This window comes from Remersonia thermophila, chromosome 7 (genome assembly GCF_042764415.1).
Source record: "Remersonia thermophila strain ATCC 22073 chromosome 7, whole genome shotgun sequence".
NCBI lineage: Eukaryota > Fungi > Ascomycota > Sordariomycetes > Sordariales > Chaetomiaceae > Remersonia > Remersonia thermophila.
Genome location: NC_092223.1, coordinates 529049 through 543572, shown reverse-complemented (window position 1 = coordinate 543572; position 14524 = coordinate 529049). Strand labels below are relative to the sequence as shown.

At 60.5% G+C, this 14524-nt stretch overlaps 3 protein-coding genes and 1 non-coding gene across 4 annotated transcripts; 1 reads left to right on the top strand and 3 right to left on the bottom strand.

Annotated features, from left to right (window-relative positions):
• Positions 1 to 160: 160 nt before the first annotated feature.
• Positions 161 to 1406, top strand: VTJ83DRAFT_7130 (uncharacterized protein; the record flags this gene model as incomplete). The annotated part of the gene is made up of 4 exons (XM_071013919.1): positions 161 to 383; positions 511 to 593; positions 674 to 1329; positions 1388 to 1406. 4 exons carry the CDS (start codon positions 161 to 163, stop codon positions 1404 to 1406), a joined length of 981 nt encoding a protein of 326 aa, XP_070863347.1.
• Positions 1407 to 1892: 486 nt separating this feature from the next.
• On the bottom strand, positions 1893 to 1989 carry VTJ83DRAFT_t156. Its single transcript has one exon. It is a non-coding gene; the product is annotated as a tRNA-Ser (tRNA).
• Positions 1990 to 3895: 1906 nt separating this feature from the next.
• Positions 3896 to 5845, bottom strand: VTJ83DRAFT_7129 (uncharacterized protein; the record flags this gene model as incomplete). The annotated part of the gene is made up of 4 exons (XM_071013917.1): positions 3896 to 4048; positions 4117 to 4986; positions 5096 to 5458; positions 5540 to 5845. 4 exons carry the CDS (start codon positions 5843 to 5845, stop codon positions 3896 to 3898), a joined length of 1692 nt encoding a protein of 563 aa, XP_070863346.1.
• A 3500-nt stretch (positions 5846 to 9345) lies between these two features.
• Positions 9346 to 13200, bottom strand: VTJ83DRAFT_7128 (uncharacterized protein; the record flags this gene model as incomplete). Its single annotated transcript, XM_071013916.1, has 1 exon — positions 9346 to 13200. The coding sequence occupies one exon, from the start codon at positions 13198 to 13200 to the stop codon at positions 9346 to 9348; it is 3855 nt and encodes a 1284-aa protein (XP_070863345.1).
• Between the last annotated feature and the right edge of the window lie 1324 nt (positions 13201 to 14524).

The window sequence follows — 14524 nt, the reverse complement described above, 5'->3', positions numbered from 1 at the left end:
ACTTGTACTCCCAATTCCTTTGATGACAAGCTGCGGTCCACCAGACCACTTCTGATCGAGCCTTTGTTTGCTTTGCTTTGCTTCTTGTTGCTCTGGTCATGGACGGACAGAACAAGGAAAAGGCTGACCTCGAACCTCTAGTCTCTCGACATCCGCAACCATGGTCCTCCACAACCCCAACAACTGGCACTGGGTGAACAAGGACGCCTCGGCCTGGACCCGGCAATGGTTCGAGGACAAGCTCACCAAGCTGGAGGCGAAGGAGGGTGATGTGACGGCCAAGGTCACGAGGGTCATCAGCATGAACGGGGACGTGGAGGTGGCGCAGAGGAAGGGCAAGGTCATTACCATTTTTGATGTCAAGTTAGTCCTGGAATACTCAGGTACGTCGTGTTCCCGTAGCGTAAACAATCCAATCCCATGGCCCCATGGCGTTGCCGATGTTTCTTTTGTGTCTCGTCAGCCTGTTGCTGCCGCAGAAGCCGCCAGCTAAACGGGTTTGCGCTCCAGGAACGACCGCCGACGACGAGGAGGTGTCGGGAACCATCACGATCCCCGAGGTGTCGCACGACCTCAGCGAGGACGAGTTCGTGGTATGTAGCGCCTTTTCTTCCCTCCCATCACTGGCCTTCGTCAGGCAACCGGTGGGCTGAGACGTTCTTCTTGGCGGCAGTTCGACATCGACATCTACTCCGAGTCCAGCAACAAGCAGCCCGTCAAGGACCTTGTCCGGTCAAAAGTCGTCCCTCAGCTCCGTGCCGAGTTCCTGAAGCTCTCCCCGGCCCTGGTCGCCGAGCACGGCAAGGACATTCAGCACGCTCCCGGATCGAACCCCTCAAGCGGCTTCTCCACCCCCAAATACCACCCCCCGACCGGCAACCAGGCCAAGGCCGCCGCCGCCGTCACCTCGCAGACCACCGGCGCCACCATCGTCAACACCGTGACGGTGACCGACGCCGAGGAGTTCCGCACGACCGCCGAGGAGCTCTACAAGACCTTCACCGACCCCCAGCGCCTGGCCGCCTTCACCCGCGCCCCGCCCAAGGTGTTTGAGGGCGCCAAGCAGGGCGGCAAGTTTGAGCTCTTTGACGGCAACGTGTCGGGCGAGTATCTGGAGCTGCAGGAGCCGACCAAGATCGTGCAGAGCTGGCGCCTCAAGCAGTGGCCCGCCGGCCACCACTCGACCCTGCAGATCGAGTTTGACCAGAACGACGTGGACGCGGTCACAACGATGCGCGTCGAGTGGAAGGGCGTCCCGGTGGGCCAGGAGGATGTGACCAAGAGGAACTGGGGCGAGTATTACGTCCGGAGCATCAAGCGGACTTTTGGGTGAGTGCTTTGTGTTTTCTCTCTTCTTTTCCTTGCTCGATGCTAACCTTCTCTCCAGCTTCGGCACGATTCTCTGAGGGACAGGCATGACGGGAGACGGCGTTTCGGCGGGAACGGGAAGGGATGGATGGGTATGAGGCAGGCATGGGCATGAGCATCATGAGGGCGGCACGTCTGGACATACAAGGTTGGGGGCACTCCTGACCAAGATCATGACACTTGCTGGAGAAACCAGCAGTTGGCAGCATTCATTGGAACCAAAAGAACCCAAATAGATCTGCCATATTTCACATGACTTGCTTTCTCCTTGGCTGGGTCTCGATGTTTCGAGGGTTCTAACGAATGCCTTCAGGGTCCTCCTACTTGGGGCCTGAGTAGGTCGCCCGCTCTATGGGTTCATCACACATCATCGTACAACATCCAGAACCGAGCAAGCCCCAAGTTCCTAGTCCATGAATATGAAAAAAAAAAAAAAACAAAATGTCGCCAATAAAAATCAACCAACGATATCTCCAAGTCCTGTAGTTATTGGGTGTGAGCAAAAACAAAAGAAATGCAAAAGTCGACGCGAGTCGGATTTGAACCGACGCCTCCGAAGAGATGAGATTTCGAGGATGGGAAATTCGAGTCTCACGCATTAGACCGCTCTGCCATCGCGCCTTGGTGATTGGTCGGTGCCAGCCATGACACTATCTAGCAAGGTCTGCGGAGCCACTTTGGACGGCACGGGGGGGGGGGGGGACTTGGGTCTTCCTGAGCGCCAACATCAATGAATAGTTAGGGATACCGAGGTGCAAGTCCCATCCTAGCATACTCTCCAAAACCCCATCCCTCACTCGCTATCCCCGCCCCCCGCGCCCGTAGGGAAACGTGACCATCTCGCGCGCCAAGGTTTGACGAAATCCATCGTCTTGAGCCCGGCGCTGGTTTCTGTAGTTCGCGGTGCCTCTCTGTGCCGTTCCACGCCGCTGTCTCGGCCCCTGGGATACGGATGCGCTTGGCGAGGGATCGCAGAGGCAGGAGAACGCCGCGCCCATTGTGACTCTGTGGGTGAGCTTGCTTGTTGGATGTGTACCTAGGTGTCTGCCGAACCGTAGGAGTGGTGTGAGATATCGAACAGAGGCAGCGAGAAAGGTTGGCCCGCGGAGGAAACCCGGGAGGTTTATAAGCTAGCTCATGTGGTTGAGCACGCTTCAGTACCTTGCTCGCAGTAGCCATGTTGGCCGATGACACGCGCAGGGTGCAAGCTCCCCCTTGGAGGGACCAGCAAGCATGATTTCTGGCTTCGTGTTCGAGGCAGAGCAACAGCTCAGAAGCCCACGTCATGCGTGTCGTTCTCGGTTGCAACAACGTTTCCCAGCCCCCGGTCCTCTCCCGGTTCGTCCAAGTTTCACAGCCATCATGAAAAGGAGAAAAGAAACGGGCCGGTAAGCGCCACAGGCCTCCGCACAAACAAAACCAACTCGGTTGGGTTGAGGCAACAAGTAATACAAACTAGCACCCTAGAACGACGTCCCGTCCAGTCCCTATGACCCCCGTTGCTTTGTTCCCCAGCCTACATGCAGTAGATATCATGGTTGCGGACCTCCAATGTTTTTTCCCTCTCCGATATCCCCGCGGGCTGAAGTGGGCTCTAGTATATCACAAACGAGTCGGACGTTGGGCTGTGCACGAAGCCGGCGTTGTTTTCATGATGGGTTCGGTGTGTAGGGTGCCAGATCGCCGGCATGGCTGGGCGTGGGGGTACGTCCCGGTGGTGGATGATGGTGGAATCCGAGCGTGGCCGGGAAGAGGAATCGTCCTCGCAGCATGAGAAACACGAGCCCATTGTGGACGCCCGGGAGTCGAGTTGTGCGGTGATTTTTCTTGCCTTTTTTTTTTTTAAAAAAAAAAAAAGAAAAAGAGAGAAAGAAAAGGGGTAGGAGTAGCCACTGCTTAGAGCAGGATTCAAGTCTGGTTTTCCTCCGTGTGTTGTTGATGATAATGTCATGGGCTCTGAAGTGTTTCATTCGGCTGATTGATCTTGGACTGGCTCCTTTCTTGTGATACTTATCGTCGTCTTCTTTCCTGTGAGCTTGATGCCCGCAAGTTCATATCACGGGCAGTTTCACAATGTTCAACGAGCACAAGAGCTGTTGTAAAGTACCTATGCGTCATGGACGAGGGTGATACAGTACAGAGGGGCAGGTATCTGGATGACTTGACAACAACGAAAGGCAGGGCAGACTTGGGCCAGCGCATGAGCAACACCACACCACGACATGTTACCCTGTTCACCAGGATACAGGTCCCAGTTGCGGTCATCGCCAGCCTGAGACCAGAACAAGGCACCTACTACCGTTGATGAGAGTCGATCGGATCTTCAAGAATAACTCATTCACCTTCAAGGTACCCGGAAACATCCGACGACAGCTTCGATGGGGCAGATGAGAACGAAGGTTTGCACCTACGGTTACCTTGCGTGAAGTGCTTCGCTACACGAGAGATCACCGACCCTCTAAGACAGATACGCAAGTGCTGCCACGGGCAACCTCCACAGAACGCCCCAACAAGCTCGGCTCCATGATTACGCCATGGCTTCCACACCCAGTCCAGCAGCTTCAAGCCCCTTCTCCGGTTTGACAATCTCCCTAAGGCTGAACCGCGTGATAAAGTTGTGCTGTTTGACGAACCACGCATTGACAATCTCCCATTCGGAGTCGGGGTTGTCGAACCGGATCTGCCCGCCGTCAGCGCCGTGTGTCCTGGAAGAGGAGAAAAGGAAAGCGAGAAGAACAAAAGGCATACCTCAAACCGCCTCAGCATCGTCGGTACCAGCTTGTAAATCTCCAGCAAGCTGATGTTCTTGCCGATGCACGTCCGGCTCCCCATCCCAAACTGCAGCATGGTCCCGTTCATCGCCTTGACCCTCGCCTCATCCCCCGGCCCCCGCACCTCCCACCGCTCGGGCCTGTACACCTCGACGTCCTCCCCAAAGATGTGCGGATCCCTGTGCAGCACCCACGCCGAGCACCCCACGATGGTGCCCCCGGGGATCTTTTCCCCCGCGATCTCGATGCCCCCCTTGGGCACCACGCGCTCCATCGGCAGGCCGGGCGCGGGGTGCAGCCGGAACGCCTCCTTGACGCACATGTCGAGGTACGGCAGCGCCTGGCTCTCGTGCCACGTGACGAGCCCCGTCTCGTAGTCCGAGAAGCGGCCCTCGCGCGCGGCGGTGTCGATCTCGTCGCGCAGGCGCGCCAGGGCGCGCGGCGTCTTGAGCAAAAAGTAAAACACGGCCGACAGGGAGATGGCGGTCGTCTCGGACCCGGCAAAGGCCATCGACACGGCCATGGTCTGCACGAGCGTGTCGGTCATGAACTCGGGCCGCGCCTCGCGCGCGGCCAGGAACTTGGACAGCAGGTCCGGGGACTTGACGAGCGGGCGGTGGTCCGAGGCCTTCTTCTCCGCGGTGGGGAGGACGGGGGAGTTGCCGCCGCCGCCGCCGCCGCCGCCGGAGCCGGACTTGGCCTTTTCGAGCTCCGGGAGGCGCTCGGCCATGCGAGCGCGCGCGAACTTTGCGACGGGAAAGGTCGCGTCGAGGAGGCCCCACTCGGAGAGCTTGAGGTAGAGGGGGTTCTTGAGGAAGAAGCGGTCGAGGATGGGGATTTGGCCGATCTGGTGAGGAGGAGGAGGAGGAGGAGGAGGAGGAGAGGGAGGTTAGGATGGGGTTGATGACCAACGGTCTTCGTTCGCCCTCTGGGGTGGGCGGGAGGGGCACACATACCGGCGCCACGTAAAGGAACAGCTTGGTCAGATACGCCACGATCCCATCGACGTCCTCGTTCTTCTCGATAAACCCGTGGCGCTTGCTGTAGGTGATCTCGCCGATGACGTCAAACGCGTAAAACTGCAGCCAGCGCGTAAAGTCGCAGGCCTGGGGGTTGTCGATGTACAGGCGCTCCGTCTGCTTGAGGAACAAACGCGTCGTGTTGTCGACGAACGGCTCGTACTGCACCAGGGCCGACATGGCAAAGGCCGCGTTGACGCAGCGGCGGAACTGCATGTGGAAGTCGTTGTCGGTGGTGCTGAAGAGCGAGGGTAGGCTGTGGCCCTTGACCACGGACTGCTGGACGACATAAAAGTCGGACTGAGGGGGGAGGGGGGAGGGGGCAGGTTAGTTCCGTCTGTTGATGATGATGCTGTTGTTGTTGTGAACAGAATCTCTCACCTTGATGAACCCCTTATTGAGCCCGTAGATGGTCTTGAGGGCCTCCGGGTTGGAAAACGACAGCGTGTTGGGCCCGAGGCGGACGACGGGGCCGTACTTCTTGTGGAGGGCGATGTGCGTCCGCTCGGGACGGCGGCCGTGGACGTCGATGAAGCGCCACCAGTCGGTCAGCGAGGCCAGGAACGGCCCGGGGTACTTGTGTAGACCATTGTAGTAACGGTTTCGCGCCAGCCAGGCGAGAACCAGCCCGACGCCGATGGCCAACCAGTGCTGGCTCAGCACCTGGACTATCTGGTCTGTTATCATGCTGGTCGTCTCGTTCCCCCTTCTCTCTCGGTGCTTGTCTGCCCCTTCGGCTTCTTTTACTTCACCCTCTCTCTCCTGCAAGAGCAGGCGTGTGTGCTTGTTGGACTCGGACGACAACCAGGAGAGACTCTCCTTGTTGAGAAGGTGTCTCGGGTCAGCCACACACGGGCAAGACTGTGTTGAAGAACAACGGGGAGGTAGAGATAAGGTACAACGGCAGTCATGCAAGCGTGCAGGCCCCAGGAGGGGACCGTGCTGTATTATTTGTCATTGGCCTTGATCTCCAAGGCGAGTTGGCAAGCTCCCCTCCAAGTGCCGAGCTAGAGACGCGGACCAGATCGGGGTAGGGTGTCCGAGCAGCCACCTGACAGGCACCTACGGATCAGAGAGGGAGGTAGGGATGGCAATCTGCTTGGCTCGTCCATCTGGACGATCAGCACATGGCGCCTCGAGTGCCAGGCTGGTGGGTTCTGCTGCGCAAACGACCCTCCCGGCACGCTTCCAGGAGCGGGAGCATATTGCTCACAAGGCGAGCTTGCGTCTAGCGGAAGCAAAGAACATACGTCTTCACGTGCGGCTTAGATCCCGAGGACGAAGGAGCGAGGAGGAAAAGGACGAGGAGGGATGGGCTACATGCCGAGACATGCCCGGGGCGTCTGCCATGGCAGAGGGATGGCGGACGGCACGGCCAGGGTACCTTCGGCGTAGGATTTACGTGCCGATGTTCCACGTATAAGTCAGGGCCGACCTAGACTAGATTGGTATGAATGGGGTGCACAAGGAGCTTGATGGTCAGCGCCGTTTCTTACCGGCATCCTCCCCTCCCTCTTGGAGAGCACCCCGGCATGCTTCGAGATGGAGGGTGGAAGAAAAAAGAAGCTCGGCGGCCCGCGTCATCCTTCGCACAAAACAACAATCAACGGTGGGAACAGAGAGCGTAGAGCTGTGACAGCGTTGGCCCGGGTACGTGGATAGCCCGAGTCTGACTTGCGAACTGGACTGCCGGGACGCCGAGACGTGGACTAGAGGTTGGGGTTCCCGGTCCCGCAGCTGCAAGGTGGGGGAGGAGACCAGGACGCAGGCGATCAACGCAACCGGGGGCTTGGTCATCCTTCTCCTCCTCCTCCTCCTCCTTCTCCATCCATCCTCGTCGCCGTCCGTGAGGGGGATGCTGAGACGGGCTCCGGCCACCTAGGTGCAGTGCAGCGCGGTGCGGTGCTGAGGGCACGATTCCGCAGCGGCGGAACCAGCACCAGCTCGCGCAAGATTACCGTTTCTAGAACCACGCCACCCACACACCCTTAACCCCCCCCCCCCCCCCCCCCGCGCGACCCTACAAGTACGGATCCGTCCCATCGGCAGATGTCAGGTCCAATCGTTCAGCTGGGACCGGCCACCGCCCAACCCCGGATTATCCGCTGCGGCTGTGGAACCCGGGATTCAAGGCTGATGTTCGTGGGCTGCCCCAAGATGTTGGGGCGACACAGGTCGAGGGTTTCAGATGTTACAGCGTCTCGATCGCTCCGGTCTTTAGCCGATGCTCAGCTTTGCTCTTCATCATCCTTAATAACCGAGAGGGCCGGTTGGTTGATAAGAGACGAAGAGAGAGTGTTGAGGACATATAATTTCGAGAGTTGATGGCATTGGTGCGTTGTCTAGGTTATGAAGAGACAGCGAAGAGATACGACAAACGACAACTCGCTTTCCGACTGGCTGCGAGAGAGAGAGAGAGAGAGAGAGTCGCAACATATGCCGAAGCATCCATCCAGGAAGAACGGTGTTGGCAACCCGGGAGAAGAAGGCGATTTCTGTCCTGGTTCCGGAAAGCATGGAAGTTGTGCATTCGGTAGGGTAATAGTGATCTCGAATGTGCATCATCATCATGTCCTGACCCTCTCCTCGCATCCCAGAGTTGGGAGCCAGAAGACTCTCTCTGGGTAGTTATTGACAAGCGCTTGCTCACAAACAAGCACAATTCAAACGAAACATGCCAGAACAGAAAGCCATAGCCAGCGCACCCCCTATGCTTGTGGGCAGAATAATAATAGAGCAAGGAAAGCCAACGAGAGCACAACAACAAGTCCTTCAAAGACCAAACAGGGCGCCGAAAGCGTCCCCTCACATATGCCGAAGCCGTGCCTCGACCCGTGACACGAGGCTCGCTGCAATCCTGGCCCCATGGCACGGCCAGGGCCCTCTGGCAAGGCTTCGGCAGATGCGATTCGAGGGGGGCTGCTCCAACGGAAATGCCCCCCCGAAGAGCCCGAGAAGTCCGAACGAACGTCGCTTACATAAGCCAGACATGGTTTCGGTAAGGTCGCGTCGGTACTTTCGGCTCTCTCGCAGACTGCTGTCCAAGTCGAAATCTCCAGACCCGGTCCAAGGTAGAAGAAGACAAGACATGTCTAGGGAGACGACAAACGTGGAATCCAGAAGCAATGAGGAAAACGCTGCCGAGGGCGAGGAGGATATGGCTGCTCCATTAGGTGGTACAGGACTGCGCGACTTCTGGTATGCAAGATGAGCTACCTAGGTACCTACAAGGGAAAACAACAACAAAAAGACAACACCGACTCCCGTCCATGGAATGCTGCTGTCACCACCCACCTCCCTCTCTTCCATGCGCTGTCCGTTGAACCCAACTCTGAAACACAAACCTTCCACGGAAGGATATCACCGAGCCTTCGGAATCAATGCCCGCATCAACACCATCCGTGGCTGTTGCAACCCCAACCCCAACCCCGTAATAATGCCCCCGTGGCCCCCCCCCCCCCCCCCAAGACACCCAAACAAACCTCAAAAGTGACAAGCCAGCAAGCAAACAAGCAGTAAACCCCATTCCAGAAAACCCCAAGAACAACCGAGGAGAAGAAACCAAAGCATGACATAGCCCATCACCATCATCTCCGTCCCGATTTGCCCTTCTTGTTCCCCTTCTTCGTCCCCCGCTTGGACCGCCGACTCGTCGGCGTCACAGAACTACCACCACCACCATCACCATCACCACCAGCACTGACACAAGCCGTATCCAATCCTGACGTCATGATGGAACGCCCCTGCTGCTCCGGATCCCGCTCACCATCCCCCAACCCGCTCGCAAGCTCCTCATCACCAAGCAGCTCGCTCCCACACCGCGTCGGCGGGCGGTAGCAGCGTACAGGCAACCCCGCGGAAGCCGAAGAAAACGAAGACCGGGCTAGGACGTGGTTCCAAGCGGGCCATTCGGCAGAGACCAGAGACGAAGACGGAGAAGAAGAAGAAGAAGAAAAAGCTGGCGGTGTTGGCGGCGGTGTTGGCGGGGAGGGTGGCGGTGACGGTAGCGGTGGCGAGCATCGTTGTCGCGAGGAAGTGCCAGACGCCCTCGACGCCGGTTCCAACGCCGCTGCCTCCGACCTGCCCTCGGCCCCCACCGCTTCCGGCGGCCCAGGCAGAAGAAGCCCGCCAAGCCCCGCTCCCATCGTTCTCCTCCTCCTCTTCCTCCTCCTCCTTCTAGCAGAGCACTACTCCTCGTCGTCCTCTTCCTCGTCGGAAAACTCCCCCTCGGGCGCGAGCGCCCTGTACCGGCGGCTCGCCAGGTCCTGCTCCAGCCCTCCCGGGTTGTCGCTCTCCGGGTCCACGTACCCTTGCCCGCCCAGCACCGACAGCGCCACGGGCAGGAAGACGAGCGCGTGGCTGGCGGCCGACGCGACGAGGGCCACCCAGACCCGGAAGTAGTAAATCTCAAAGATCTTGGACCGCGTAAACGCCAGCACCGCGACGCCCAGCACCTTGGTGACGGTGATGCCCGAGAAGACGCTGCCGCCGATGTTGGCGAGGGCGGTCCACGCGCGCGCGTCCTTGCCGCGGAAGCGGTTCTTGGCGCGCTCGAGGAAGGTGAGGCTGGGGAAGGTGTAGGCGCGGGCGATGTGGGCGCAAAACTCGACGGCGATGCCGACGCAGATGATGAGGTTGACGAGGCTGACGGCGTTGAGCGAGACGCCCATGAGCGCCATGGCGCCGATGATGTCCGTCACCGCCATCGCCACCGTGACGGTCACGACGGCGGCGGTGAGGGGCGAGCCGAGCAGGACCGTTGACACGACGAACACGATGCCCACCGCCGAGCCCAGGAGTGCGGCCGTGAGCGAGACGATGGACGCGTACTGGTCAAAGAAGACGTAGAAGAGCGAGTAGGGGAACACGTCGAGCCCGGTCGAGGCGGAGATCTCGTTGGCGATGCGGCGGGCCGAGGCGTAGGCGTGGATGAAGTCCTCCTGGCTGCGCAGGGGCGAGTGCATCGTCCGGAAGTGGCTCGCCTTGACCGTCGTGCGGTCCGCGTCGACCACGACCGCCGAGCCGTACGAGGCGCGGCCGGCGAGCGGGCAGTCCTCGTTGGTGGGCGCCTTCAGGAACATGGTCAGGTAGCGGACGAACTCGTCGCCCTCGGGCATGCCGGCCAGCGTGATGTTCCACCCGGGGTCGCGGCGCCAGAAGCACGGCTTGCGCCTCTCGACGCAGCACTGTTCGTTGTCCGGGTTGAGCCACTGGAAGAAGTCGTCGATCCAGCCGGCGGTGGGCGACGCGATGTACGACACGTCCTCGCGCTTGCGCTCCTGCTCGAGGATGTTGGTCAGGGACAGCTGCTCGCATGTCGTGAAGCGGGAGCAGATCTTTTGCTGCTGGGAGCGCTCGGTGGCGTTGAACTCGCGCGTGACAAAGTAGACGGGCGGGCCGGCGTCAAAGTAGTCGTAGAGGTCGTTGAAGTAGGGGATCAGGTACGAGTCGTCGGGGATGGCGACGCGCTGGTCCAGGCCGAGCTCCACGGCGGGCAGGAGGGCGACCGCCGCGGCGAAGACGCCCAGGAAGACGGCGGCCACGGCCGCCTTGGTCTTCTTGCCGAGCAGGGCCGGCGCGTATGTCTTGCGGATGAAGCGCTGGAGGAGCGACTCGGCGGGCGCCTCGTAGTAGCGAGCCGTGCTGCCGGGCACGCCGTTGCCGTTCAGGTGGATGCGAGCCGACTTGACCTGCAGGCAGGGGAAGCAGTCGGCCCTCGAGTCCTCGACGCGGAGCTGGTTGAGCGTGAGCACCGACACGAACATGGTGACCTGCAGCAGGGCGTTGATGAAGACGGCGCCGGCGGCGTAGACGGCAAAGTTGCGCACGGCGGGCATGCCGACGAAGGCGCCGAGGGCGAAGCAGGCCGTCTCGGTGACGGCCGAGAAGAGGATGGACGGGCCCATGCGGCCGAGGGCGCGGGCGATGCGCACCTCGACCACGTCGTCCGGGAAGCTGATGTTGACGCGCTCAAACTCGTGGACGATCAAGAAGATGTTGTCGACGCCGACGGCGAGGACGATGAAGGGGATGACGTCGACGATGATCAGGGTGGCCTTGAGGCCGAACCACGAGAACAGGCCGATGGAGGCCGTGATGGACATGAGCACGATGACGATGCCGACGACGCCCAGGGTGAACTTGGACTCGACGAGCGAGACGGCCGGGTTGCGGAGCAGGTCGCGCAGCGACAGCGTCGTCGACCCGAGGGCGACGGACGCGTACAGGAACATGATGAGGTAGCTGACGACGATGATCTTGGCGTCCGTGTTGGTCGACTTGTTGAGCTCCTGCTCCAGGCTGATCTCGGTGGAGAAGGAGAGGCGCAGGCCGCGCTCCCTCGCCTCGTCCTGCAGCGCCAGGAGCCTGTACTTGAGGGCCTCCTCCCAGTCCATGGCGCGCGCCTCGCCGGACGAGCCCTCCGGGTGGTTGTTGAGCACCCACGTCACCGTCATGGCGGTCGCGTCGGCCGGGTCGCCCGACTCGGCGTACCCGCCCAGGATCATGTTGGGCTCCAGCGGCTGGCCGTACTCGGGGCGGCACTCGACGGGCGAGTCGGCGCACGACCGCAGCTGGTCCTTCCAGCCGCGGGGATCCACGAAGCCGGGGTCGTCCTGGAAGTAGGCCGAGACGGACTGCACGACGCAGGCGTCGCCGGTCGGCTTGAGGCAGAGATCCTGCAGGCTGCTGCCGTACTTGGGACCCCGGAGCTTCCGGATGCCGGCCTCCACCTCCATCCACCAGGTCAGCGTCTCGTAGCTCAGGACGGGGGCCGGCCCCGACTCGTTCAGGTCGTTGACCAGGAAGATCTTCTCGCTGCGGTAAAAGGGCCCAAAGTTGTCGTCAAAGAACTGCTTCTCCTGGGCGGCGGCCGAGGTCGGGCTCACCCACAGGCGCGCCGGGTCCTTTTCGAGCTCAAAGTGGAACCAGCCGAGGCTGAGGACGAGGACGACGAGGGTGGCGCCCGAGATGGTGAGGGCCGGGAAGCGGGCCGCCGCGTGGCCCAGGCGCGAAAAGGCGGCGTCGCACCACGTGTTGACGGCGTAGGCGTTCTGCGGACGGTCGAACATGGCGGGGTTCTCGGTGAGGTCGCCCTCGTCCTCGTCGTCGCTGGGCGCGGCATCGGCGAGCAGGCGCAGGCGCTCCGTCCTCCGCCTCGCGTGCCGGATCCACAGGGAGCGGCCGACGGCGGCGGCGAGGCAGGCGAGCACCAGCAGGCCGTACGTCGCGACGGAGGCGAACGAGAGACACGGCAGGGCGCCGACGCGGCAGGACCCGGGCTCCTCGACGGCCGGGAGCTCGGGGCACACGGCGGGGCAGTCGATGCAGGCGCAGCGGAAGCTGGGGTCCTCGTCGTTGCACCGCTTGGGCTTCATGGGCAGCGGGCGCATGCGGAGATCCCCGTAGCTGGTGGGGAAGTTGATCTGGAAGGGCGAGCCGCCGAAGCGCTCCTGGCCGAGGAAGGCGAGCAGCTGCGTGTAGTTTTTCGCGCCGCCGCCGATCAGGTCCATGGCGCGCGAGTTGGTCGGGCCGAACTTGACGTCCTTGCAGCTGTCGTAGAAGCCGGTGCCGTACTCTTCCGAGATGAGCTGGTCGAGCTCCGTCACCAGGGTCTTGCCGTTCTTCTCCATGGTCTTGGTGACGTTGATGAAGAGCGACTGGTCGGGCGAGCAGGTAAAGGTGCAGAACATGTTGAAGAAGTTGTCCTTGCAGGCGGGACAAGTCGAGATGATTTGGTTGGCCGTCTTGAGGTTGGAGCGGAGGGCGTCGACCTGCTCGGCGTCGCAGCACACGGGGCCTTGGGCCCACTTGGGGCCGCAGAGGCTCACCAGCTGCTCGCGCAGCTTGTCGTCGGGTTCGTGGGCCGGCCCATTGTCGACGCAGGGGAGCTGGCTGCCGAAGAAGCTCTTGGATCCGCAGTGGCCTCGTATCGCGCAGCGGCCGGCTTCGTGCTTGGGCGTGTAGACGGCGGCGGCCGCGGAGGATGCGAGGGATGCGAGGACAAGGCCGCTCGATGCGACGAGGGCCGCGAGGTTCGTCATGGCTCGGTCAACTGCCGCTCTTGCGGCGACGACCCGAGTCCGAGTCCGATGGCGGGCGGGCTTGGGGGTTGAGACTTGGAAGGCCTGGGACGGTGGGGGTGGATGGGGTTTCTCTCTGCGTGTCTGTGTGTCTGTGTGTCTGTGTGTCTGTGTGTCGCGATAGGGGGACGAGATTTTCTAATTGGCGGGTGTTGTCTCAAGAGAAACTTGGGGTGGAAAGCCCAGGAGGATGGGAAGGCGGTTTTGTTGTTGTTGACGGACGGGAAGCTGTCTCACGTCTCCAAGCCAGGTCCAATCCTCGGAAGGCCGGGCGTCATGCGTCATGCGGCCCGCTGACGGGGCTGATAAGGCGCTGATTGGTTGGGTGGGACCCCCCGCTGAGCTGGCAGCCCCAGCGGTGCCTTGCCTTGTTTGGCGAAAGATGCGCCACTCCATCTGACACGGTCGAGGCCCGAGGTTGGCCCACATCATTTCTCAGGGTTAGGAGGGCAACAAGAACACTGTCAGGGTTGGGTGTGGGCGATAACTATTACAGCTTGGATCATTGAGCTTTATACCCAAAGAGCTGAACTACGGTGCACAAGCAAGTATTACATATAACCGGGACGACGGAAATGTACTTGGTATACCTAGACGGAACAAAAAAAAAAAAAAAAAGACAACAAAGATCCATTGGGTATCAAAGTCTACCATCTACCAGGTACCTACTGTAGGCTCCATCCAGCGCCCAAGGTGAGCCAGCAGTAGCCGTAGTAGTCGTAGTTATCTCTAAGCTGTCAATGACATGACACCATCATGACACCACGACATGAGACCCTGTTGTGATGAACCCATCCATCCAACAACAACAACAACAACAACAAAAAAAAAAAAAAAGAGACACCAGAACACCGAGGGTATCCGAACAATGCGCCGTCCATCCTCGCATCCAGAAACAAGAAAGAAAAAGATGGAGGTCACAGTCCCCAGCATCAACAACAACAACACTCTCGGTCAGCCGTCCCGAACAAAAGGCGATCCCGGCACCACAGCTCATGGAGGATAGGTATCCCATGTCCCATCTCTCCAAGAAAAGGCCAAGCCCCAGAGAGAAACAAAGGAAAATGACACTCCCCTCCGCCTACACCCTCCCCGTCACCAAAAACTTGCCCGTCAACGTCTCGAACCTCCACCCGTCGTTCTGGAGATACGCCCGGACGGCCTGGCGCATCCTCGACACGCCGCCCTCCGAGTGCAGCCCGATGCCCGTCACGACCGTGAACCCCTCCTGCCGGGCCAGGGCCCTCCGGTTCTCTCCCTCGAGGCCGTTCCACCACCCCCAGAG